At 37.6% G+C, this 26356-nt stretch overlaps 2 protein-coding genes across 2 annotated transcripts; both read right to left on the bottom strand.

Annotated features, from left to right (window-relative positions):
• Positions 1–3444: 3444 nt before the first annotated feature.
• LOC104891756 (putative BPI/LBP family protein At1g04970) lies at positions 3445–8242 on the bottom strand. The gene is made up of 6 exons (XM_010677508.4): positions 7647–8242; positions 6579–6718; positions 6016–6367; positions 5145–5393; positions 4715–4840; positions 3445–3857 (listed from the first exon to the last, which is right to left on the bottom strand). The coding sequence occupies exons 1-6, from the start codon at positions 8055–8057 to the stop codon at positions 3630–3632; spliced, it is 1506 nt and encodes a 501-aa protein (XP_010675810.1). The 5' UTR covers positions 8058–8242; the 3' UTR covers positions 3445–3629.
• Positions 8243–9950: 1708 nt separating this feature from the next.
• Positions 9951–24937, bottom strand: LOC104891757 (hypothetical protein). The gene is made up of 8 exons (XM_010677509.4): positions 24754–24937; positions 23750–24141; positions 16006–16301; positions 13857–14047; positions 12982–13106; positions 12618–12751; positions 10881–10996; positions 9951–10569 (listed from the first exon to the last, which is right to left on the bottom strand). The coding sequence occupies exons 2-8, from the start codon at positions 23999–24001 to the stop codon at positions 10478–10480; spliced, it is 1206 nt and encodes a 401-aa protein (XP_010675811.1). The 5' UTR covers positions 24002–24141; positions 24754–24937; the 3' UTR covers positions 9951–10477.
• Positions 24938–26356: the final 1419 nt, after the last annotated feature.

Raw genomic sequence — 26356 nt, 5'->3', positions numbered from 1 at the left:
TGAAACAAAAACAGTTCTTCATTTACTCAAAAAGCATCTTATAAAATCACTTATTGCCAAAAATTGCCTTTTACAAAAAAAAAAAACAAGGCCGAACTATTTTTGAATTTTTTTTAAAAAAAGAAAGATAGTACTCTATGCCAAATTCCGACTTTTGCCACATTTTTTTAAAGGATTATTTTTGGCACATTGACCATCAAGGATGCTTTCTCTTCAACTTATTGGCCCTGAACTTATCTGAACTGAACTTATTGAACCTGAACTGAACTTATTAAAACTTATTAAACATGATTGGACCCGATTCAACTTATCTCTATTATATAAGGGAAGGGGGGAGCAATGGCGTCCTCTTTTGAAACGCCTATTTTGCCCCCTTTCCCTTTCTAAATTACAAAAGGAATGTCAAAATCAAAATCGACACTCAAAGAAAACTACCGAAAATAAATTTACAACACTCACTCACAAATCACTTAAAAGAAGAAACTTTACAAATCACCCATACAATTGAGAAAATCACGTTATAAAAATCATGCAAATCACGCAAATAATCAGAAAACTTTACACAAATTATTATAATAGACGGTCTAATTTTAATATAAAATTAGACAATGCAAACTTACGTTCTCCTAAGAAGCTCATTCAATTTCTCTCTAACCTAACACTATTTTTAGGTATCTTGCACCATCCTAGTCGTCCATTCTCTTCTCCTTCTTTTATTTCCCTTCTAAATTTCGAATCAGAACAAACAATTTTTAAAAATAGTCCGTCAGTCTTACAAAATGGATTAAGCTAGTCACTAAATGGATTAAATCAGTCACTAAATGAATTAAAGAATGTTATTAATTAATAGATTAAACTGGTCACTAAATAGATTAAAATGGTCACTAAATAGATTAAAGTAGTCACTATATTAAGAAATATGATCTATTCTCTTCTTAATATTGGGCTTGGGCCGCGCCTACTTTTAAATTAAAAGTAGACGGTCTCTTACAAGACCAACTGAAAACTTTATTAAAACTTAAAATTGACATACAAACTAAAACTAGCTAATAACCTAGAACGTCAATACATACAAAAACATTTAAAAAAATTTACTTACAAATCACTATTCTCAAGAACCATTCACAATTAATGGTGGGTCATGATAAAAAAAAAATAGAGGTGTATTTGTAGTGAAATCAGAATTTAGAAGTTAGACAAGGAAAAAAATTATTTACTTTCAATTTTTATAGTGTTTCTATATATAATGAAACTTTTACATATATTTGGATTTATTTTTTTCTATTATATATAATAGCGATTAATTATCAAGGTAAAAAGGTTTATGTAAAATATCATTCAAGAATTAAAGTATAACATATCTCTATTATATAATGGAAGGGGGGAGCTATGGTATCCCCGAATGAAGAGACTATGTTACCCCCTTCCCATTCTAAATTACAAATTCACTTACAAATCAAAGGGGGCTTCAAACAAAAATATCAAAAATATAATTATAACAATCACTCACAAGTCAACTAAAATCATAAAATTGCATAATTTATGTTATGCAAATCACTAAAATGAGGAAACTTTACAAAAACTTAAAAATTCACTTACAAACTACAACCTATGAAAAAATTGACTTGAAATCAAAGTGTCTAATTTCTTTACAATTTATGAAGTATTGTACTTAATACAAAAATCAACTAAAAAATTATAATATTAGAAATTATAAATAAATTCAATAAAATTTCTATTTTGTTCATAGAATTTAACTTTGAAAAGTAAAAAAAAATAAAACAAGAAGAATGGTGAGAGACTTAAGTAACAGAAACTAAACCAATCAAATTTCCAACTAAAAATAATTATACTTCGCATGTCTAATATTCAAATTTTGACTCTTATGTCGAGTAAAATCGAGTTTTTGTTTCGAAAAAAAATTCAAGCACGCATCGCGTGCAAAAAATTCTAGTTTGACCTAATTGAACCTGATTGGAACTTATTAGACCTTATTGGCCCTGATTGAAACTTATTAGACCTTATTGGACCTGATTGAAACTTATTATACCTTATTGGACCTGATTAAAACTTATTTGACCTTATTAGACAAAAAAATTGACCATTAGTAACATAAATATTACCCCTAACGTAAATACTACCCCTCAAAATTTATTATGAAGTAATAATTATTAAAATTCGTCCTTTAAAAAATAATAATTATTAATTATCTCTTATAATAATTAATTTAACAAAAAAAATTACTATTTATATCTTTCACCACTAATATAGCTAATAGCCTTGTTCTGATTTTATAAAGCACTAGTAGAAAATCAAAAGTTGATTAACATTTATTGCTAACAAGTTAAAATTGGCACATATGAAAAATTCTCACTCCACTTTCATTTACTTGAAGGTAGTAGAATGCATTAACTCCTTATTTAAAGACGAATTGCAAAATATTGTAATTATAATGATTATTATTGTTAACCTTAATTACTTGACCATGATTATAATATTATTTAATAATAATATAATCAGCTAATAGTAATAAGAGACCAATAAGTTAAACAAGAGACCAAGTGAGGAAAACTTCAGTGTTTAGCTGAAAATCCAGTCCAAGTTGATATCAAAGTAGGAGATCTAATTACTATGTGGAATGTATTTTCTAAAAGACTTCACTTTATCTATACAAATTCATCCATACATTGAGGAAATAAAATAGTGGTCTTATATTACCTAGGAGAATTAAAATTTCTACTATTAGAGAGATATAGACACTATTCATGTTATTCCTTGCTAAAAATAAGAGTATCAAGACAAACTCTAATTTAGAGTGTATTTTACCTACAAATTGTTTCCAGGCTACACGTCTTATACAGGGCGACTCTTATCTCTATGATGCTTGTACAAATATCATTAATGAATAAGCAGCAGGTGATAGCCTAACAGTGTTGACATCACCTCTGATCTCAGAGATCATGAGATTGAGTCTCACCCCTTGTAAGGAGGGATCTCCAATCCTCCCCCTCCTTGCAATGGACTTCATCTTACCTTAAAAAATATCATCAATGAATGCACGGAGCAGTGCCACAAGTTCAGAGTGATTTAAATCGCCTACATCAATCAGAGGAAGAATCTAGTGGCGGATGTTTTAGCCAAGGAGGATAGGAAGTTAGAGGATTGCATGAATGTCACTAGGAGGTTTCCAACCCTCCCTCCTTATTTTTGTATGATTGCATATCTCTGGAATTGTAATAACGTTAACTAATTTTATCTAGTTTCGTCTCGTTCACCCAAAAAAAAGACAAACTCCAATGCAAAATATTGTATGGACTTACTACTTCCTCTGTTCTGAAATAAGTGAGACACTTCTTCACGTATTAAGAACGTAGGAAGTATAATTTATCCGAAAGCAAAGATGACTCGATTCTCCTTTAGAAGGGACTCTATTCTCCTTTAGGATAATCTATAAAATAATATTTGCAAGTCCATATTACCTTAAAGTTGGGTGAGCTCCAACACCACAACTTCATTCCAAGGAGTTCACCCTCATGTTTATTCCTTCAAAAAGGCAGATACAGATGCAAAACGTTACAGTACATACAGGCTACAGCACCACAATGGATAACGAAGTGCATTTTACATGATTACATGAACAAACGAAAAGGGAATATATCACTAATGCTATACTTTGCTGGAAGCTTATAATCTTCAGCAAATGCCACGTCGCTGCAAACAGTAATTACAGAATCAGAGTACACAATCTCAGCATCTTCAACAGTAAAGCCATGAATCAAGGGCAAAGGAAATCCTTGTACGAGTAATTGATTCAACCGCGGCAACAGGACATCATCTAGAACCTCCGAAATTACTGGCTGCAAAGTTTTAACCATAATTATTAATAAGATGACATAATTAGTTTCTTAGACACAAAGAAGTCAGTGGCAAATTAAAACTTGGTGTCAATCCTCTCTTAAATCAGTAAATGCATAACCAGTGCATAGCATGTTAGTCATTTCGAGTAAGAAAGAACATAAGAGTTGAAGAAAAAACTAGGCTTTGATTAGCTTTCAATAGATGAAAGATTAGAGGTTGGGACAACATTATAAAGATGACATTAATAATGGAAAAATGAAGGCTACAAAAGAGGTGGAGGGCTATTTATAAGGGTAATCATGTCAAGATATCTTACTTTTCATTTCTTCTTTTAGGTCTGTAGTGTACTTACTGATAATGATTTACATCCGATTTTATCATTTCATCAATTGACTTGGTGGTTAAATCACTTTAGAGTCGCCGGCTCATTCTTCAACAGGCACGCGATCAGAGGCACACCCCTCCCACTGTTTGAGAGCTTACGGTTTCGCGTTCTATTTCACTCCCCGACGGGGGTTCTTTTCAGCCTTCCCTCACGGTACTACTTACGGTCACCCAGAAGTATTTAGCCTTGCAAGGTGGTCATAGGAACTTAGAGGTTCAGGGTTACATGATTGATTGATCCATTTCTTTTCCGAATGATAAGTAAACATGCGAACACAGATTGTCAAGCCATGACGTAGCATGATATCAGCAAAATGTCATTGCCAAGGCGCTTCTCACCAAGAATCATATTATTTCGCCATCATTTTGCCAAAAAAAAAAAGAAACATATATTGTTTCCTCCTGACTTAACTAACCCATTCACTAATTATCATCGCTATCACATGCAAGCAATTGGAGCAGAAAGCATTACCTTAATATCATCAATTTGCAGATCACCAATTTTACTCCATTTAGCTGATAAATTAAACTTATCCAGTTCAATGCCACCAGTCAGGTTATTCCCCGCGATATCGACAGAACCTGAAGCGCTGATCACCTGCATTAACAAATAACAAATGAGCCCAAGAAATATGTTTTATGAGGATCATGCCTGGCTATCAAATTCAGATATAAAGAATTCAAGGTAGGTTAAAACCTAGTTAAGGGTGGAGGACAAGTAGTGTATAGAGGCAGCATAACTATTTCCATATTGAGTTCTATATGGGGTGTCCCTGTATTAGCATCATATCAGCGACATACGGGACGCTCCTTGGAAGAATCCATAATTCATATCTTAGTTGGCAGTTAATAAATAAATAAAACTGATATTCTCAGGCACCAAGTTGACTCTAAAGACTTACCACAGATCCGCAAGCAACTGGTATCACTTCCGCATCACTCACAACATCAATTGTTACATCTGTATTGATAGTTGCTTCCATTTCACCATCAAAAACATGCACAAATGGAGGAGAGGTCACCAATATGTCCAAAACCATTCCAGCATTAGGAAAGTGCTCGTAAAGTTGGGGTACAACTTCTTTCCACTCAGTCGTATTCAGGAGAGACTGATCTGGAATCCTGTCAACTCTCCACTGCATAAGCCCTGCCTAACTACAGAAGGAAGAAGTTAATTTCTGCCCTTTATCCCATGATGCAAGGGAGATGAGCAAGTTGGTTTATGACAGAGAGAACTCTGCAACATTAAAGCTTAATCATATTTCTCCATAGCTAAAGGTGATTGAATCTTTGTGTATTGTTCTAACTAACTAATTTCGACTTATTTCAGATAATCTAAACTTAAGTTATTTGAACTTTAAGAACTTATTTTTCCTGAAATAAGTCGTAATAAGATAAAAACACTAACTTTACTTGGAAGTTGACATCTAATATTGCTTTGCCTTCCAAATGTGTTCAATAAACATGAAGGATATGAGTAGTTGCTACATAAAGTACTTGATTCGATACACCTTTCACTCATGGTTTTGTATCCAGGAAAGTAGGGAAAATGGTCAAGATTATTGATGAACAACTATTTTGGAGACCTAAATTTACAACTAGTATTTTTTTGCTTTGGGTATTTTCATTCCTTCAAGAAGAACAGCATGTGCAATGCCATGCACTGCCAAGAACAGGATATCAAGATTAAACCAAAAATAGGAGGTTAGGAGCCAGAAAAAAGATTAGTGATGAGCAGGAGAAAATTATTAAGAATTAAGCCAAAATACTTACATTGAAATAAACTAAAGATGCAGAGTTAAATACATCTTCATGCAATGACATTGCTATCATCCTAGCAGGAGTGTAGCACGGAACTGAAGCTTGTGATATTTGGTGCCGATATGGGGTGGTCAGAGCTCCATTCATTGGAACAAATAATCCATTTATAATGAAACCAACTGAAGAATCGCTAAAGATGGGATCACTAACAAAGGTAACATTCAGTGCAGAAGTATCATCCACTTTAATTTCTGTAGGAAGAGATTGCAACAATGAACCAATCTTCGAGATCCCTTCTGTAAGTTTCTTTAAAATACCATTTTCAACTGCAGATTCGATATGGTCACTGAAGGCATCCACCACCCTGCCAGTTAAGAATTACATGCAAACTAGTAAAAAGTAATCTATAACAGGTAACCAGCTTAATAGCTTTGAGGCTACAAATCTGTAAAAACATCTTATTTGAGAATAGCTTATGATTAAAGTGAAAAATGACAAAATCAACTGAATTTAGGTCTTAAGCACAACAGGAAGCTAAAATGGCTTGTGCAAAATTAAATCTTTTAAAACCATACCCCTGATAAAGCCATGATGCTCCACCATCCATCTTTATATCAACGTCTTCTATGTCACATTTACTGTCCTCGAGGGACAACTTAAGAGCACCACCTTGATTCTTCAAGCTTACCTTCATACCCACTTTCATATCTTCAACCTTTTGGACAGGAATCATTGATCAGCTTTTTCATGAGTGATAAAAGAGCGTATAATGTCAGAAGTTTACAACTCTTCTAAGGAGTCTGTCAATGGAACTAATATATTCTAGTAAATAGCAACAACTAATAGAGGCAGGTAAGAAATGATCATTGTTCTCTGTCTTTTTTCCTAGTATAGCAAACCTGAATATGGCTTCTACTAAACCAACCCTTCCTCCACCTCGTACACATGTAATCCAGCTAAATCAATTGCTCTTCACTAATCCATACAACGCCGTTTCAACAAAGATTCATGCATGCTTTTGGAGTTTCTCATAATACATCTATTGCCAACTCCACAAGTCCCTCCCTAAACAGGAAGGTAAAGATGGGGCTTGAACTTTTACTTAATTTCTGGGGTAACATTAATGTTATGTACTCCTCCAAATCAAGATTCAAACTAGAAAAAGAAAAACCTTAATACACATATTCCTTCTATGTTTTTTCTCTTAAAGGTAAGATGAAGTTCCCTCGCAAGTTGGGGGAGCTTAGCGATTCCACTTTGCAAGGGGCAAGAATCGAACCCTGTCGGGAAGGAGGCCTCCAACCAACTAGGTCAACCTTGATTCTTATAAATTATAATCCAATTATGTTACTAGCACTCGGCCACTCGGGTCCTTCGCCGGACATAGCCATGTGTCCAAGTATCCGACTCAGCTATATAATAAATTAACCTATATATACCCATGGCACCCAACACGGGTACTTCAGGTAAATCAAAGTAACATAGTATTTTTCAGGACTCAGTCAAATCAAAAAACTCTTGTAATCTAAAACATGTAAACTCTTGTAATCTAAAACATGTAAACTCTTGATAATGCATAAAATTCTATGAATTGAGCTAGAAACTGCCAAAATATAAAAGAGCAATTACTGAGTGATTAGTACCTCAACAGAAGCTTTTCCTTGATCAGAAACTTCAACAAACCAATTTTGGTAAGTATACTTCCAATCCATACTTAAATTAGCAGTTGCTTTTAAAGCACTGATAGTAATTTCATCATCACCCACTTCAACATTTGAGTAAGGAACATCAATATGATAAATTATGATATTAGAAAGAACAATTTTAACTCTTCCAATAAGAAGAATTCTCACAGTTTTTTCAATTGGAGAAAGTTCAAGTGGGGTGAGAGAAGATACTGCCTTTTCTGTCAACAAATCTTTGAGAAATTCAAGACCTTTTTCAGAAATTGATACAGAAATGAATCCATCTTCTTTAGATTGTAAATGGGCATTTGAAATTATGCAAATTAATGACAAAAAGATCATTAATTTGCTCAAAATACAAGCTGCCATTGAAGTAGTAAGGATAATTAAAGAAACTTAGAATTAAACTGAACTTTTAGATTGAGTTGAGGTGATGAAGGTGGTTTTGTTTTTGGGGAGTTGTTAGTAAAGAGAGAAACTTTGGATTTATCAGCAAGTACTAGTAGGAATCTGAACTTGTTCTGTGCAAACCGTAATCAATACGTCTTTTGAGTGTGAATTTTTTTTTAAATAGGGGAAGGAGAAACCTTCTAATAGAGGGGATTGCAACTTGTTAAGGGTGGGCGAGAATCGATTTCAGGACTTTTTGAAATCAAAAGGGAAACTCTAATTACTGGGCTATTTCTCATTCTTTTTGAGTTTAAACTAGTATTTAGGCCCGGACGTTGCCTCGAGTTGGTATTATTTTCCGAACTTTATATGCATTTTTTTCCATTTTCATTAAAGTATATTTAAAAAAATCTCAATATTTAAAAGGTATAAATATAATAATGTGGATACTTAAAGCATGATTAAAAGTTGGTTGAGACTTGAGATGATAATTGTGTCATGTATATACATTTTACAGTTGATAAACTAGTTATTAGGCCCGGGCTATGCCCCGGGTAAAAAAAATTTCATTTATTATTAATATTGTACTTTGATATGATATCACTAAATACAACTTGGTCTAGTGGTTAAAACTTTAGTACATGAACTTAAGGTCACGGGATCAAAACCTATACTATGCAATTTCTAATTTTTTTCATTGTACATGGATTACATGAACTAAAACTCCTTAGGGAGAGCGCCACGTGGCACAATTCCTGATTTACGCACGCCTTTTAATATATTAGTATAGATTATGTAAAAAATATCATTATATCTTGTATTGCAATAAAAGTATAAAATACTACGTCTATGTTATTATCTTTTTGAACTAAAGGTGACCGATTTTTTACTGTTAGAAAATTTTGGTCAATATTTAATAATTCTTTGTCAGCGGCTTTAGTATAGTTCTTTAACGATTGTAGATGTTAATAAACCATAAAGATTGTCTTGTAAGAGACCGCCTACTTTTAAGTTAAAATTAGGCAATGCTAAGCCCAATATTAAAGCCCTATATTGACTAGGTTAATTTATTTCGGTCACTAGTTTAATCCATTTAGTTACTAGGTCTACTTTTATATTAAAATTAGACCGTCTCTTTTAATAATTTTTGTAAACCATATTGTTTAAACTTTGTAAATATGAAATATTAAGTTGTCAGGATATATCACTAACTTTTTTAAAATTGAAGATTCTAATTAATTTCGTGAATTGATTGTGTCAATCTAGTCAAGTTATTAAGGGTGATTACATATTCCATTTTTAACTTATTCCATATGCCAAGTTGCATTGATTTTCATTTTTAAATTTGTTATAACGAAAAACATAGTCAAGTGGGATCTTGTTAGATTCGTCTCGATGCACACTATCAAATTATAACTTTTTTAGGTTTTTTACGTGTGCACAACTAAAGATATTAATGATTGAAAAAACGAGTTGGATTGCGTGACAAAGCAAACGTTTCATTTAAAACAGAATGGAGGAAGTATTCAAGTTGTACGATACTTATGTTTGTAAATTGTATAACAGAACTTACCTTATATCTCAAATGGATTAAGCCATTCAATTTCTAGGATATTAGGGTTAAGATAAATGTAAAAAAATTCTTTTTCTTTTTACACTTTCACTGTTGTACTCTTGAGATTGAATCATAGTCCACTCTCTTGAAGGTGAACTGATATTATCTACAATGATATGTCTATTATTCTTTTTCATACAGTGATAGAAGATATATACACATACACCAAAATAATTCTTGATGAAAATCTGCAATCCTCTAAAATTATGCAATCGAGCATTAAAAAAAATCATACTATTTTTCGTAATTTTGTGTAATGGACAGAAAATCTTTGTGACCATACAAATGATTGAATACTCTATAAATTAACAGAAATAACAAAATAATGTTATTACTCTAAAATTCTTACCCCGAAGAAAAGGGATGTCTACGATAGAGTCTAGCTGAATCGCAAACTATTTCTCTCGCTAACAAACAGTGTAATGACATCGATACCGCTACTAAACCCAATATGGATTACATGCACATAGTTGTGTCAATACACAGCATGTTCAATAGTTAGCCAAATGTGCTTATCCTCTATGATACATGCACAGAAAGAGACTAACTATGACGACTTTTTTGCTCATTGCAAAAAGATCTGTACAACCAAAACTGGCAAGTGTAAGTGTGGGACTAAACTACTTCGCAAAGTATAACAAGTTAATCGACTGCTTCTTTGTAAGCTTCACCTTTGGGAGCTTGTCTGTGCTGAAAATCTTTCCTTTAGTAAGATTCGCCTTTGCGAGCTTTACACCACTGAAATTCTTTGTCCCGACCGCGATAAGGGTGTCGAACTCTGATATCAAACACCAAAGAGTGGCATGAAAGTTTTTATAAAGGAGTACGAGAGTGCCCCAGTAAACATGTAACTGTCTACCCTGTCGAGTATTCCACCTGCAGGTTAAATCCCAATGCATAAACTCAAATTAGAAAATCGATAATTTTTTGTATTATATTCATTAAGTAATTGCAAGGATATTAAGGTAAAGTAATAGAAGTATATCATTTATAATATCAGCAATCGCAAATACTTCCACAATGCTTCCTGTTTTAGGTGTATATAGGATGCTTTGCTTATACATGGGATATTAAAGAGATCCCAGAGTAGATCAACGGCGTGAAAAAAAATCAGTAACTTAACTTTGTCTCCCGTCTCCTCCCCGCACAACAAAAAAGAGAACAGCAACTAAAAAATTAAGCCATACCATGTCCAGGTATTAGAGAACCAGAATCCTTAACACCTGCATCACGTTTTATCATCGACTCTGTCAGGTCACCGAACAGAGACCCAAAGAATATCAGGAACCCTAGTGCGACCGCACTGCAGAAAGAGAATAAGAGATCTTAGAATACACCTCAGATGGTTACAATTGTATAATTAATTTAGAACAACTTAACAACTACAATAAGGAGTAATAACTAACAAGAGCGCGCGCACGCCTGCACACATGTTCAAGTATGGCAAGGAGAAGAACCCCAATGGACCGGAGCCTCTCACAAGTAAACTCAATCCAGCTTTTATACCCTTGGGGGTGGGGTACGTGGGGGAAATAAAGGGAAATTCCAACACCTAAGAACTCGAGCTGGTAGGGATCGACCTTTGACCTTAAGGTCACCAGGTGAAACTCCTACCAGGTACCCCTATAAGACTACTTTGTACCAATAAGAGCATATAGTGAACATGGAATATAATCTACATACATCCTAATTAAAACAAAGACAATTGAATGGAAAACTTATAAACATTCCTAAGCTTTTAACAGTCTTCTTAACTAGATCAAGTCTAGGGAAGAGTATAACTGTTCAATTACTGTTTTATATTAGATTAAACTGAGATTTTTACTGAATAAAACTGATTTTAAGCGATCATCGTTTTTTCAAGTCGAAGCCATCAGGGTTAAGTGGAGGCACGACATTCAGAAATCACAAATTTGATTATCTTATAGTAAAAAATATTTGTAAAAAGAAATATAGAAAAAAAATTGTAATTAGAAAAATGTAAAATCTTGAATGATGAGCTAACTCCTTTATGAGTAAAATATACTAAGCTAACTCTCTTTGTATTCTTTCTACACACGTTGTACTCATTTCTAGCACCTTGCTACCCCCTTTTACAGTACAAACTACTTCCTCCAGGACGGCAACAGCCGTTGACTCCAAAAAAGGATTGCCACCTTTGCAACAGCAAAGATCAAAAGCCCCAAAGTCCCAGTTCCTTCTTGTTGATTGACTGCTCAGAATTTAGAACCTATATATATGGTCTTCCAATGCAGACCCTCGATCTTAGTTTTTGGTCAGCCACAGAGATTGATGGATAGGCAGCGAGGTTGTTTCAAGTTAGAAGAAGATAAATCTAATATTTGATCAATTGATGTGTCCGTCTTTCTCCTTACGAGTCATATCCATCTCCATATATGGGTCATATACGGGGTAGGGTAAAGTAATCAGGCAGAGCATCATAGCTAGTAGTACATATGGCAATTCTAACAGGGATCTCCCACCACTATAACAAAGTACAAGTCCAGTCCGAAGATGTGACCCACAAAAAGAACTTCGATTACAACCTCAAATGAAAAAAGTCAGCCAGCACTAACTGGACTTATCTCAGCTCAATTACTTGGAAGAAAGAAAAAAAAGATTAGGATGCAATAAAATATTAAAATCACAGCCTAATACTTGATGCTCCCACTAAAAGCAGGGATATCCGATTCATAGGCATAACCACATATTAACTCCAGTGGAGACACTGTTCATACTTCACATAATTTGAAACTGTAACCTCCAGAATGAAACAAGTTCACTCTTGACTACTGTTTGAAGAATGCAAGATTACTCCTCTAAGCTCTTTTGGGCTTGAAATCTATGTTAAGATAATTAGGTAGCTAAGAAAATCATTAAATCCTGACACATTCTTAGGGGAGTGGTAAGACAAGAAGATTTACCTCAGTAAAGATTTTGGCCAGGAAAGTAGCTTTGCTAATATGACTGCAGTAGCTACGCAGCCAGCCAACCCCACCAAAGCCCCTTCCCACGTTTTTTTGGGGCTAACAATAATTAGTGGAGTGCGGCCAAATGCCTGCAAAAGATATTAAGGAATTAGACAAAGTACAAGCATGAATAAATATATGTCATCAATTGCGAAGGATGTGATGATCTTGAGAAACAAAAATACGTCAACATCTACCAATCAATCACAGAAAAATGAGAGCCTCATATTCATTTTCATACAGGGCATAATTTGTGCCTAAAGCAATTTCTTTTTTAAAAAAAAAACACAATTAGCATCAAGCTGAAAGTAGTATCTACCTTGCCTCCAAGAAAAGCATATGTATCCGCGGCAATAATGCTGCTGACAGTTAATAAGGTTGCCACAAGACCCACAGTCCAATGTGTTGGGCCACCAAGAAGAACAGGCCAGAGATGTCCTATTTCTGCCAATCAGCAAAAAGTTATGAACTGGTTTACATTGCTATAGCCTGATACTACAACAAATTGGAGTGCATATTAATATTAAACAAGTAAATTCAACATCGCCTCTCGTAATAAATAATCATCACCCGTAAGCATATACTTCCTCCGTTTTTTATTACTTGTATTGCTTCCCATTTTTGGCAATTCTCTATTACTTGCATCATTTCTATTTTTGGCAACATATTTTCTCTTTCTCTCTCCTAGCACATGAGGTTCCTTTTTTTTTATCTCTCTCCACACCTTGGTTGTTGTGCAAAAAGAAAAGATGCAAGTAATAAAAAAACGGAGGATGTATTGGGTAATCACAATATGAATAACACATGAAAGATAGTACATCATTTGTAAGATCAAGGTTAACTTGCACTGGACGATAAAAAGAATTGAGGAACAATGAAGAAAGGGTAAAAGCACAAAGTTTCTAGCACTTCCTGCCCATCCTCCTTCAATTCTTCCTAATTAATTCAGAATAAGGATGCTTTAAATGCAATACCAATGGAAATTGAAAATGCCTAAAGCTTGACATTTCACCTCGATGTCCGTCATAAGCTTGATTTAGTATTTATAATGTACACAGTATTAACAACTTTATCAAATTTTAACTCAGGAAATGTTAATATTTTCATTCAAATAACAAAATGCATTTAGGGAGGTTCATGCACAGCAATTTATATATCTGCTTTTCTGTTTCTAGATATAGTTCAGAACTGTACTTGTGTTCAGGGATGGAACTGATAAACCACATCGAAGCTTGACCCAGAAACAAGGTAGATAACCACAATAAAACAACCCAAACATGGCACTGCTAAGCTGCGCAAAGCGAGGATTTCCTCTCTGTACAAGCAATGCTATTGCAACGATAAAAGCTGCAGATGTTACTGAGATATCAATGTGACCAACATATCTGGCAACAAGAGAAACCAAAAAAGGTAAGCGATTACATAACACTCCTTAGCCCCCCAACCCAGTCCACCTGCCCGAATAAAGAAGAAGAAAGAAATCAGTAAAAGAAGAGAAAATGTACAAAAGAAAATAAAAAGTTTATCATCCGATCAATTAACCAAAGGAAAAAAATGTAAAATATCACAACCCGCCCATCCGTCATATTTATTTCCCCAAGAAAAAAGACAGCAACCTACAAGATGAATACACAAGCAAGCAGAGCAGGAACTGACTGGCACATATTCATATTTCAAAGGAATCTCATCAATCAAAATAAGAGGGAGGATCTCATGCACTCCGCCAATAAAAATAAAGTCACCTAGCTTTCAACTCAATCTATTGCAGAAATTCAGCCTACCAGAAGCATACTTGTTTGCCAAATACAAAAGTGTAGTACGAATCATATTTTGAAAATCTGTGTGCCCAAGACTTTCAAGTGCCGTAAGAGTCTTATATACGAACATCCATGGGTTGGACACGAGTATTCATATGTAATGACCTAGAGGAAAGTTACAAAATTGTGCAATGACTATAAATTAGATACCTGATTTGAGCACCATGAATCTCATCAGTGCTAGGTAATACCTGAGTCATGATTCCATTGATATATATTATGGAAATGTTTGGACAATTATAATTTAATTTCAATTTTGAATGCAATTATAATTTAATTTCATTTAAATTCTGCATGCTAATAGTAAATTCCTTTTTAAAAAAAATTTGAGTGCAACCATTTATTAAGTTTGATATGTTTAGGAAGGAAAACCTAATTATAGTGGCTTCCACAAAGACACCAGGGGGCGTTTGGTTTACACAAGGGAAAGAGAAGGGAATAAAATGAGGGGAAAGGAAACAAGAAAGGGAACTTAATAAAATTGTTTGGTTTAAGCGGGGAATCAAAACCAATTTCCTTTATATGTTGTTTGCTGTTTAAAGTAAAATAGAGAGTGACTCTGAGACCCTCTATTCACCTGAAAATGAAACATTCTTTATCATTTTCAATAAATATGCATCATCTTCTCCATTGCATATTCTATTTGAGGTCTATCATCTCCAGCCACCAACAATTCTCGTATCTTGAAGTTTTTTATTCTTCTTTCTCTCTCTCCATCTCTCACCGGTCCTAAACACCAGATATGATTTTGAATTCCAAGGTCTTTTTTTATCTCATCAGATTTGAAATTTTTTTCTTCTAGCTTGCTTTCTCATGGATGGCTGTGTGGATTTTGGTAGTTTGAGAAGGGCGAGGGACTGGCTGGGTAGGAAAGGTGTTGCTCATCGCTTGTGGTGGGGTTTTGTGTTGCTGGTGTTAGTGGGTTAGTGGATAAATGCGGTCAGATTGTTGGCGTGCTTGAAGATGAATTATGGTCGGGTTGGAAGTCTGGTGGTGGCGACAGTGGAGGGGTGCAACTCTGGTGTTGGTGGTGGAGGGGTGGTGTTGTGACTGGGAGTTGGGCTAAAATCAAGTTGGGTGCAATGCAACTTGCAAGTAGGGTTTTGATGGGGTTGAGCTGTGTAAACCCCAAGTTGCAAAATTCAAGTCCGAAGGTGGTGTGGAAAATGATAATAGAACCATGTGAGGGGATTCTAAAACCAAAAGTGGAGAAAATTCCAATAAATACTAACCAAACAGTCACTAAAGGAGTTGAGGACTTGAGGGTCTAAGTTCCCTTTCCGTTTCCGGGATCCCTCCAACCAAACACCCACTAAGTTCCGTGTCCCAAATGTTAAATCCACTATATGAGCAAGCATACTGCCACAAATGGCACAAACACAAAGCACTGAGTGATTATTATGGTTCACTTGGTACATCTGTTTCATCAACACATATCCCACAACTGTGGCTGGCATAAACAGCATGAATGAAGTATTAATCACATGCAAATAAAGTAAAAACAAAGGTGATACAGCAGATCTTACAAGGTCCAAATAGGCAGAAGAGCACAGATAACAGAACAAACTCTCGACACATATCGAGGTGGCGGTGTCATTCCCATGGAAATTCCATCACTCCTTACCAGTCCGAAGTACTCTCTCGCAGACATAAAACCCGCAGCAGCAATACCAATGGTAAACACCCAACCTCCTGCGAGTATAATGCCACCTACTGAAATGCCAATCACAAGTCCAAATATAACCCTGTCCTTCAACTGACTAGCTTTATGTTGCTCTTCTGAATGCTTGTCCTCTTCCTCCGATAAATCGCAGCCAACTACCTACAGCATACCCTTTCAATACTAGCAACACACAAGAACTTTAATCAAATAAAAAGAGAACATATCCTATCTATAATAAAACCCCCTGGGTGAATCACTCTACCAAAAGACAACTTTACTTTTTAAAGAATTATTATCTTACTTTTTACATCTAGGGGTGGCAGAATATTCTACAAGCACCATTACTTCGTCAAATAATTTGCAAAAATTGTCACTAAAAAGAGGCACCCTATAGGGTAGCTTCATAAAGAACTAATATGTGACCACATATGGAGTATTACTATCATAATTGAATCTCTGGTGAACCCCCCCCCCCCCCCCGCCTCTCCCTCGTGGAAAGAAAAGAGTAAAATAAAACAAAAACCTCTTCCCTTTGAATACCTCATCTTCAATCTCCTCATGCTATTCAGCACACAAATTTCAAACTAAGGGGCCTCAATCTTTAGACTACTGGTCACTGCTATACCTCATCTTCTGATACATAATAATGAAATGTTCGAGTATTTGAAGTTATATAAAGCCCATGAATATGTAGCACAAATCATATAAAGCCCATGAATAAAACAAAAACCTCTTCCCTTTGAATACCTCATCTTCAATCTCCTCATGCTATTCAGCACACAATTTTCAAACTAAGGGGCCTCAATCTTTAGACTACTGGTCACTGCTATACCTCATCTTCTGATACATAATAATGAAATGTTCGAGTATTTGAAGACTTGAAGTTATATAAAGCCCATGAATATGTAGCACAAATCATACAGCCATCAAGTGACTAGAAAGCCCAGCACATTCACCTCCAGTCACCAGATAACCACTCTTTTCAAACCCCAGCACGCTGTGATAGACCGTGGCCTATTTGGGTCGAACTCAGGGCTTTCGGGTAATTAATGCCAGTAATTTGTGATAAATGCAAGGAATGATTGAAGAGCAATAAATGACTGTTGAAAGTTTAATACTGGAATTAATGAACAAAAGCTTACAAGGATAACTAATGGCTTTAGGCCATAAATCTCTCAGTATGGCTTAAGGCCATAACTCTCAAAATACTCTCTCAATATTTCTGAATACCCTTCCCCTTACAAGGCTCCTTAGATTAAAAGACTACCAAAAGCTATTCTAAGTAATTCCCAACAACTAACCAAAAAGCGCCACTTGCTAAATTAGTGAAAGGACTAATCTTGCCTCTCCTTTACCCTCTGACCGTGGCTTGGACATTGTGCAATGCTAAAAAAAGAAGCTGACTTTCACTTGTTCAAAAGGTGTTCCTTCCTCTTCCTTCTTGTGTAAACTTGGATCACCCTACTGTTTTGTTGATCTATAACATTACCCGCCGGCTCAAGATTCACCTTGTCCTCAAGGTGGAAGGCCGGAAAACGCTCGGCGATGAGGTGACCGTCCTCCCAAGTGGCTTCGAAATCCGGTAAACCCTTCCATTTAATAAGAACCTCCATGTGTGAAGTGTTCCCCGTGACAACAGTGCGAGTATCCAGCAAGGCTTCGGGTTCCACCACTAATTCTAATTCGGCCGTGATCTGTTCCGGAACCGTGGGATTGACCGGAGTCGTTCCAATTGCCTTCTTCAGTTGGGATATGTGAAAAACCGGGTGGATTTTGCAAGTTGATGGTAATACCAATCGGTAAGCCACCTTGCCAATTCGTTGCACCACCGTGAAAGGTCCATAAAAGCGGGCACTCAACTTCTCGTACGGACGAGTAGCCAACGACTTTTGTCGATATGGCTGTAATTTGAGGTAGACTTGCGTACCTATTTCAAACTCCTCATCTCGACGCTTCCGATCTGCATATTCTTTCATCAATTGTTGTGCCTTCAGTAAGTTTACCCGAAGTTCATCCAACATAAAGTCTCGTTCCTGCAACCATTCTTCCAATTGGTCGACCGGAGTTTGCCCACTGCCCACCCTCCACAGCTTCGGTGGGGCCCGCCCATAAACTACTTGAAAAGGTGAGAGTTTTGTGGAGGTGTGGATGGAGGTATTATAGGAATATTCAGCCCATGGTAACCACCGGGCCCATTTCTTGGGTTCTCCCATGGCGAAACTTCGGAGATACGATTCGAGGCACTTGTTGACGATCTCGGTCTGGCCATCGGATTGTGGATGGTATGCGGTACTTCGGTTTAGTTGGGATCCTTGCAGCCGGAACAATTCTTGCCAAAAAACACTCATGAAAACTCGATCGCGGTCCGTCACAATCGTTTTTGGGAACCCATGGAGCCTCACCACTTCCTTAACGAACACATCAGCAATTTTAAGAGCATTGTAGGGGTGTTTAATCCCAATGAAATGGCTGTACTTGGACAGCCGGTCAACTACCACCAACACCGAGTCAATTCCCGCCGATGCCGGCAGCCCGACCACAAAATCCATCGATATATCCTCCCACACCGCTGTCGGAATCGGTAGTGGCTGAAGCAACCCTCGGGGGTGGCGTTGCTCCGCCTTGCTCCTTTGACACACGTCACACCGCCGGACATACTCGCCCACCTCCCGGCGCATCCCTGCCCAGAACCAATCCGCTGCTAACCTAGTGTAGGTTTTAACCTCCCCTTCGTGGCCGCCGGTGGGAGCATTATGATACTCATGGAGGAGCTTCAACTTGAATGTCGATCTTTTTGGTAGGACCACCCTCCCTTTAAATCTGACGCTATCTCCTTCTAAGTGAAAACCCAGATTCTCTCCCTTGCCCTCTTTTAAGTCTGCTTTGATTTGGGCCAACCAAGTATCTTTTAGGACTTCTTCTTCCAACTCGGCCCAATCCACGAGTTGGGAGTGGACCATTGCACTAAGTTGGACCCGTGTTTGATCTCTCCTTGAAAGGGCATCAGCCACCCTATTGGAGGCCCCGGGCCTGTATTGGACTTCAAAATCAAAGCCCACCAATTTTCTCATCCACTTCTGATATTCCCCATTCAGCTCCCTTTGTTGAGTGATGAACCTTAGGCTCTGTTGGTCGGTCCTAACCAAAAAATGGCGGCCCAAAAGGTAGTGCTTCCATCTCAAGATGGCCAAACAAATGGCCATAAGCTCCTTTTCATATATGGACTTCTCCCTAGCCCTCACCCCCAAGAGCTTGCTAAAATAGGCTATCGGCCTACCCTCCTGCATCATAACGGCACCGACCCCGAATCCAGACGCATCCGTTTCCACCACAAATTTCTTCGCAAAGTCAGGCATGGCTAAAACGGGAGCCGAAACCATGGCCTTCTTTAGGGCCTCAAAGGCTTTGGTTGCCTCGGTTGACCACCCGAAGCAATCCTTCTTGAGTTGGGAAGTGAGTGGGCCCGCCATCTGAGCATAATTGGCCACGAACTTCCGGTAATACCCGGTCAGCCCAAGGAACCCGCGGAGTTCCCTCAAGTTCGTGGGTGTTTCCCACTTCACGACGGCCTCTACTTTTTCGGGGTCCATGGCCACCCCTCGGTTTGAGATTACGTGGCCGAGATACGCCACCTCTTTCCTCCCAAACTCACATTTTTTGAGGTTGGCATAGAGCTCGTTATCCGCCAACTTTTCCAACACCATCCGCACATGCCCCACATGTTCTTCCTCACTCGAACTATATATCAATATGTCATCAAAAAATACTAACACAAACTTCCTCAAGAAGGGCCGAAACACATCATTCATCAAGGCTTGGAAAGTAGCCGGGGCATTGGTCAACCCGAACGGCATCACTAGGAACTCATAATGCCCCTCGTGAGTCCTAAATGCCGTTTTGTGTGTGTCCTCGGGTTTGACCCGAATTTGATGATACCCGGACTTTAGGTCCAACTTCGAGAATGTAGTGGCCCCATGGAGCTCATCCAATAGCTCATCAATTACCGGAATTGGGTACTTATCCGGCACGGTTTCTTTATTAAGGGCCCGGTAATCAACACAAAATCTCCATGACCCGTCCTTCTTCTTGACCAAAAGCACGGGACTGCTAAATGGACTAGTGGAGGGGCGGACAATTTCGGCCTCAAGCATCTCCCTAATGAGTTTCTCAATCTCATCCTTTTGGGCTTGTGGGTAGCGGTACGGCCGAACACTAACCGGATTGCTTCCCTCCTTGAGTATGATACCGTGCTCATGGCCCCGGTTTGGTGGCAGACCCGTCGGCATGGTGAAAACCCCCTGAAACTCGCTCACGGTATCCTCCAAAAATCTGGGAACCACACTCTGCCTCCCTTCGTGGGTCTGACCCACCTGCCCCATGTAATTTACTTCTACTAGCAGCCCCCCTTTACTCTTGCAAAGGGTCCGAATCATGGCCTTGAGGGATATTTGGGTCTTCTCGAGGGTCGGATCTCCGACCAAGGTCACCGGAGTATCACCCACTTTAAATCGCATGACGTGAGTTTTCCAGTTTGTCGTAACCGCTCCCAATTTCTCGAGCCATTGCACTCCTAATATAATGTCTGCGTTTCCCAATCCCAGAGGTAAGAAATCCTCCACCAATGTTATTCCCCGGAGCTCTAGTTGCACCCCTCGGCACAGCCCCCTGCCACGCACCGACTCACCGTTCCCCAAAGAGACTTCGAACTCTCCTCCCTCCTCAACTACCAGTCCCGCCCCCTCTATCACTCTTTGAGACAGGAAATTATGAGTAGCCCCCGGATCTATCATAACCACCACATCGCAACCGTGTATTTTTCCCTTCATCTTCATCGTTTTGGGGTTTGTCAATCCTACCACCGAACATAAGGACACCTCCGCCACTTCGTCTTCCGGTTCCCCCTCTTCTCCTTCACCCTCGTCATTAACGCCATCTCCGGCCATTATCAGCACACTCAACTCCTTCCGCTTACACCGATGCCCCACACCCCATCTCTCGTCACAACGAAAACAGAGCCCTTTTGCCCTCCTCTCTTGCAACTCGGTCTCAGTGAGTCTTCTTGTTTCAGAATGGGTCTTAGAAGTGTTACTATGACTAAACTGACTGGGCTTATTAAAACTTACCGAAGCTTGGGATTCTGGTGGTTTGGGCCATGATTTGTTGGGCCCAACTTGCTGTGGTAGGCCATAAGTTGAAATTAATCCTCCTCCCCCTTTTAGGCTGGACCCGCTAGTATTGTTGCCAGAAGTACTGGGCCCAGTCCTCCAATGTCCAATTCCCTTCTTTCCCCCGTTTATCCGGTTCCTTTCCTCGATCCGGCCCGCCAGCTCCATGGCCCGTTCTAAGGTGACCGGATCCAACAACCTAATTTCGGCCTTTATATCCTCATTCAAGCCATTGATAAACTGACCCTTCATCAAACTTTCCGGAACGTCTTCTAATGGGAAAGCGAGCTCAATGAACTTCCGTCGATATTCCTCCACTGTTCCGGTTTGAGTCACGGCGAGCCACTGCTCTTGAAGAGTTCCGGCATGGGTTGGTCGGAATTCTTTCAAGACCCTTCGTCTCAGGTCGTCCCATGTGGCTATCGGTCGCCGCCGATTTTCCCAGTGAAACCATTGAAGTGCCGGTCCATCCATTGCCACCACTGCCGCCGTCACCATTTCCTCCTCCGACAATCGGTGAAATTCTAGGCACATTTTTGCCCTCATCACCCAGTTATCGGGATCCTTCCCTTCGAAGGTTGGCATCTCCAATTTCCTATACTTCCACCTTCCTTCCTCATTCCCCTTTCTTTCGTCACGCCTCCGCCAGTCATCTTCTCCCCTGACGTCGCTGTTCACCTCCTCTTCTCGTCCGATCGACGGCGGTCCCCTCCTTTCCTCCGTCAGCAGTAGCCGGAGTTGTTCCTTCATGGCGAACTGGGCCTCCTCCATCGCCTTCCCCACTGCGTCGGTTACTACTCGACTGATGGTGGCTTCTTGTGAGGACAACTTCCCATCTATGGCACTCAACCGGGATTCCACCTCGGCGACCTTCTCCTCGAGGCCATCCATCCTCTGCGTGTTGGTCAGCACCATGATCGTGCTCTGACACCAGATGTGATAGACCGTGGCCTATTTGGGTCGAACTCAGGGCTTTCGGGTAATTAATGCCAGTAATTTGTGATAAATGCAAGGAATGATTGAAGAGCAATAAATGACTGTTGAAAGTTTAATACTGGAATTAATGAACAAAAGCTTACAAGGATAACTAATGGCTTTAGGCCATAAATCTCTCAGTATGGCTTAAGGCCATAACTCTCCAAAATACTCTCTCAATATTTCTGAATACCCTTCCCCTTACAAGGCTCCTTAGATTAAAAGACTACCAAAAGCTATTCTAAGTAATTCCCAACAACTAACCAAAAAGCGCCACTTGCTAAATTAGTGAAAGGACTAATCTTGCCTCTCCTTTACCCTCTGACCGTGGCTTGGACATTGTGCAATGCTAAAAAAAGAAGCTGACTTTCACTTGTTCAAAAGGTGTTCCTTCCTCTTCCTTCTTGTGTAAACTTGGATCACCCTACTGTTTTGTTGATCTATAACACACGCCTCTGATCACCATTGGCAAATATTTGTTCTTCTATTCTATGGAAACAAAAATATTAAAACAAGTTCTAACTCGAGAATGGGAGGACTGCATTAAACTTAGGCAGTAGCACTGTATGTTCATTTAATTTTCAAGTGGTTATGGGGGCTTTGCAAACAGATTTTCTTCCCTTTTTATATATAAGCCTAGTCATTCTCCTGTCTCCAGTATGCAGGATGGCAGTCCTACAAGAGTAAATTTTCAACTCCTCATTTTGCAAAGATAAAGATGACTCCATGCAAGTGGCATAAGTAGTGAGGTGAAAGTTTTCCCAAAAATTGGCATCAAAAAGATATATTGTCAAGCCTTATGGTAACAGAAAGTAAATCAATTTTGGCACCTTGTTTTGTACATTTCGAATCAAATTCTATCTTCTAAAGTTCTAATCACTTCAGTAGTTCCTATTTTCTGTTTAAATTCAACTCACCTAAACCCAACCACATTAACATCCCAATTTAGAATCTCTGCCACAAAATAATAATCCATTCATGACAGCATCTAGACAGTTTGATAATGCAATGGTTAGTTCAAACAACTACATTTTGGCCAACAACCATTGAAGGCACTGAATCTATATTGTGACTGCGGCAATGACATAGGAAAGCACAACTGTCTTCTGAAGCTAAAATACAAAATCAGAATCGCTTTTGAATTCAGAGTAAGAGACACAGACAAAAGCAATCTCAAATTACATATAGAGAAAAACAAATGACAAATAACTGCAAAAAGTAGGTTTCTTCCATTGCTTTGTGACCATTTTGTTATCCATTTGTTCGCCCATAAATTTCTGTTGTTCTTATAGGATTACACACAACTTAATAGACTGTGCACAGATTGTCATGGAACAGCAGATATAAAGCAACCTAGATGAAGTGTCAAGTTTCTATTGCCGCTAGAGATGTTTGAGATAAATCTATGTAAAGACTGCACAGGCATACAGTAAAGCATCAGTACAAATAAAGTCAAAATATGCCAACCTCTTTCGCTTCTCCTTCATCAAGTCGATCTGGTTCAGCTCTTGCCACAGCCATAGCAATCCGATGCCTAGGCATTCTCATCACTGGAATCCCATAAATACCATCTGAACTCACACCAGTTAATCTAAATTTGGCTGATCCAAACGAAAGCTCAAGGGGTTTGAAGAACGATGGAGACCGTGAACACGGACACAAGGAGGCTGAAGAAACAGAGACAACATTGCTGCGTCCTAAGCCAGCGTGCACAGCCATCGAAACTAGTACGTTCAGCTCTAAGATCTCCTATTCTCCTCAATTTACAAATTTATACAAGACATAAATTTCATGTGGCTTATAACCTCTCCAGGATTCACATACATTATACCCAACATTCATTTCACCTTCATTGCTGCCTGAAACCGGGATAATGTAATCCATAAGAAACACCCAACAAATAAAGTAAATATGTGGAAAGGGTCTTCTTTTGGCATCAAACTGTAATCAAACTATAATTTTTAAGTGCTGCAACAAGCTTATTACTTAACCTTCAAAACTTCAAAGATAAGTAAAAAAAAATCATCTACTGCTACAAAACCCAAAATCATCCAACAACAACAAAATCAAACAACTTCCATATTAGAATTTCCAATCTTTTGTTGGCAGAAAATTTCACCCCAGAATATTATAAATTGAAATAAACAACAAAATATGAAAAAACCCAAATATGCAACAATGTCAGTTTTTATCTTTTCTGAAAGCAAATTAGCAACCTTTTACCAGAAACCCAAATTTTAAAAAACCCATTACTCCATTGGAGCTTCAAAATTGACCCACAATACAAAATTTATGCTATGAGTACTTCATACTTTCAAATTGTAGCAGAATTTAACAACCTAAATAAAATTTTCATGACCCAGTTCGCTTATAAGATAGAAAATTCTTCTTCTCCTACATTTTAACAAGAATTCAATAATGAATTCAAAAAAAATTATTTGTAAGAATATGAAATTGAAATAGAAAGATACCTGCAAATATAACTATGGGAATAATTGGTAGCACACCGGTGGAAAAAGAAAGAAAGAGTGAATGTGTGGGGAGAAGTGAGAACAAGTTTAGTTTGATATTATCACCCACCAAAAATCCAAACCCTCCAAATTGCAAAGTGTTTTTTTTGGGTGCTATCCAAATTGCAAATTGTGATGGAAATTGGAAATAGTATCTAAATTTAATAAGCCAACTTTGAAGGGGTTAAAGATTAAAAAAATTCCACTTATATAGAAATAAAATTAAATTACTTTATAATAGATGTCAAAATTTTCATTATAAAATTTTGTAAACAATTTTCTTACCTATTATCTATCTATACTAATATATTAAAGAGAAGGTATTGGGTCGGACGACTTTTAGTTGGTTTCAATTTTTTTTCAGTTGGTTTCAAAAAAAATTCAGTTGGTTTCACTTTTTGTTCAGTTGGTTCCAATTTTTTTTCAGTTGGTTTCAATTTTTTTTCAGTTGGTTTCAATTTTTGTTCAGTTGGTTTCAACTGAAAGAATACAATAATCAACTGAAAATATCAAAAAATCAAAGAAAAACAAAAATCAAAAATACCAAATGAAAGGTAGAACTGTCTAAATGAAAGAAAAACAACATCAAATGAAAGGATAAACCAACCAACTGAAATAATAGACCAATGAACTGAAATAATAAATCAATTAACTGAAACTGTAAAAAACAAGTGAAAGACATCAACTGAAATAAAGACATCAACTGAAACATTATAAGCATTAACTGAAAGAATAATTGGACTAACTGAAAAGAAAAATTCGACTAAATGAAAGAAAAATAAAACCAACTGAAAACATTCAACTCAAACAATAAACAAAAGAAATGAAAGAAACAACACCACCACAACCTATGTCGACATCGTCCTCTATAGTAACTAATAAATTTTTGATAGTGTTGTCAAAACCTTTCTTTGACATTCATGAAAAAACCCAACATTCGTAGATCCAACCACAGCACTATCAAGTATGTAATTATGTATCCTAACCTTTAAATTTCTCCAGTTTCTGCATGTTTGGATCTTGAGGGAGTATTTGGAGCTCGAAATGCAGATAGTTGATCCATCGGAAAAATTTGAGTTTGATGTTAAGCGCATCACTGAGAGAGAGGAGTGGTCATCCGACCAAATGTACTGTGTCGGACGGTCTGACACAATACTTTCACTATATTAAAAGGCGTTATAAGCAAGGAACGATGTCACGTGGCGTCTTCTCTTGGAATATTTTATGCTATGTAATTCACATACACTAAAGAAATAGAAAATGCATTATGTAAGATTCGATCCCAATATCACAAGTATATATACTAATGTCTTAACCGTTAATCCAAGTGATACTTGATGTTATTGTTTCAAAGTAAAATATTAATAAATAAAATATATAATTACCCAGAACGTAGTCCGGGCCTAAAAACTAGTTTAAGGTTAGTAGATGTGATGATACAACTTTACTTTTTATTTACTTTTAGATGCATAACGTGCATACAAGATTAGTGTTACAATGACTATAATATCGATTGGACTTTGAAGCAGCATATTATTAAAAAAAAAACTAGTATATTTAACTA

The sequence above is a fragment of the Beta vulgaris genome, chromosome 4, assembly GCF_026745355.1.
Source record: "Beta vulgaris subsp. vulgaris cultivar EL10 chromosome 4, EL10.2, whole genome shotgun sequence".
Classification (NCBI taxonomy): domain Eukaryota; kingdom Viridiplantae; phylum Streptophyta; class Magnoliopsida; order Caryophyllales; family Amaranthaceae; genus Beta; species Beta vulgaris.
Note: the sequence above shows the minus strand (reverse complement) of the source record. Positions and strands in the feature narration are given on the sequence as shown.

Excerpts from the sequence above, each read along its gene's own strand:
- LOC104891756 (XM_010677508.4), bottom strand. The coding sequence starts at position 8,057 with ATGGCAGCTTGTATTTTGAGCAAATTAATGATCTTTTTGTCATTAATT. Across the intron at positions 4,841-5,144 it reads CAGTTGCTTGCGGATCTGTG|GTGATCAGCGCTTCAGGTTC; the intron begins GTAAGTCTTTAG and ends TTGTTAATGCAG. Across the intron at positions 3,858-4,714 it reads TGCAAATTGATGATATTAAG|CCAGTAATTTCGGAGGTTCT; the intron begins GTAATGCTTTCT and ends AAAACTTTGCAG.
- LOC104891757 (XM_010677509.4), bottom strand. The coding sequence starts at position 24,001 with ATGGCTGTGCACGCTGGCTTAGGACGCAGCAATGTTGTCTCTGTTTCT. Across the intron at positions 12,752-12,981 it reads ATGCTTTTCTTGGAGGCAAG|GCATTTGGCCGCACTCCACT; the intron begins GTAGATACTACT and ends TATCTTTTGCAG. Across the intron at positions 10,570-10,880 it reads TTCTCTAATACCTGGACATG|GTGGAATACTCGACAGGGTA; the intron begins GTATGGCTTAAT and ends TTTAACCTGCAG.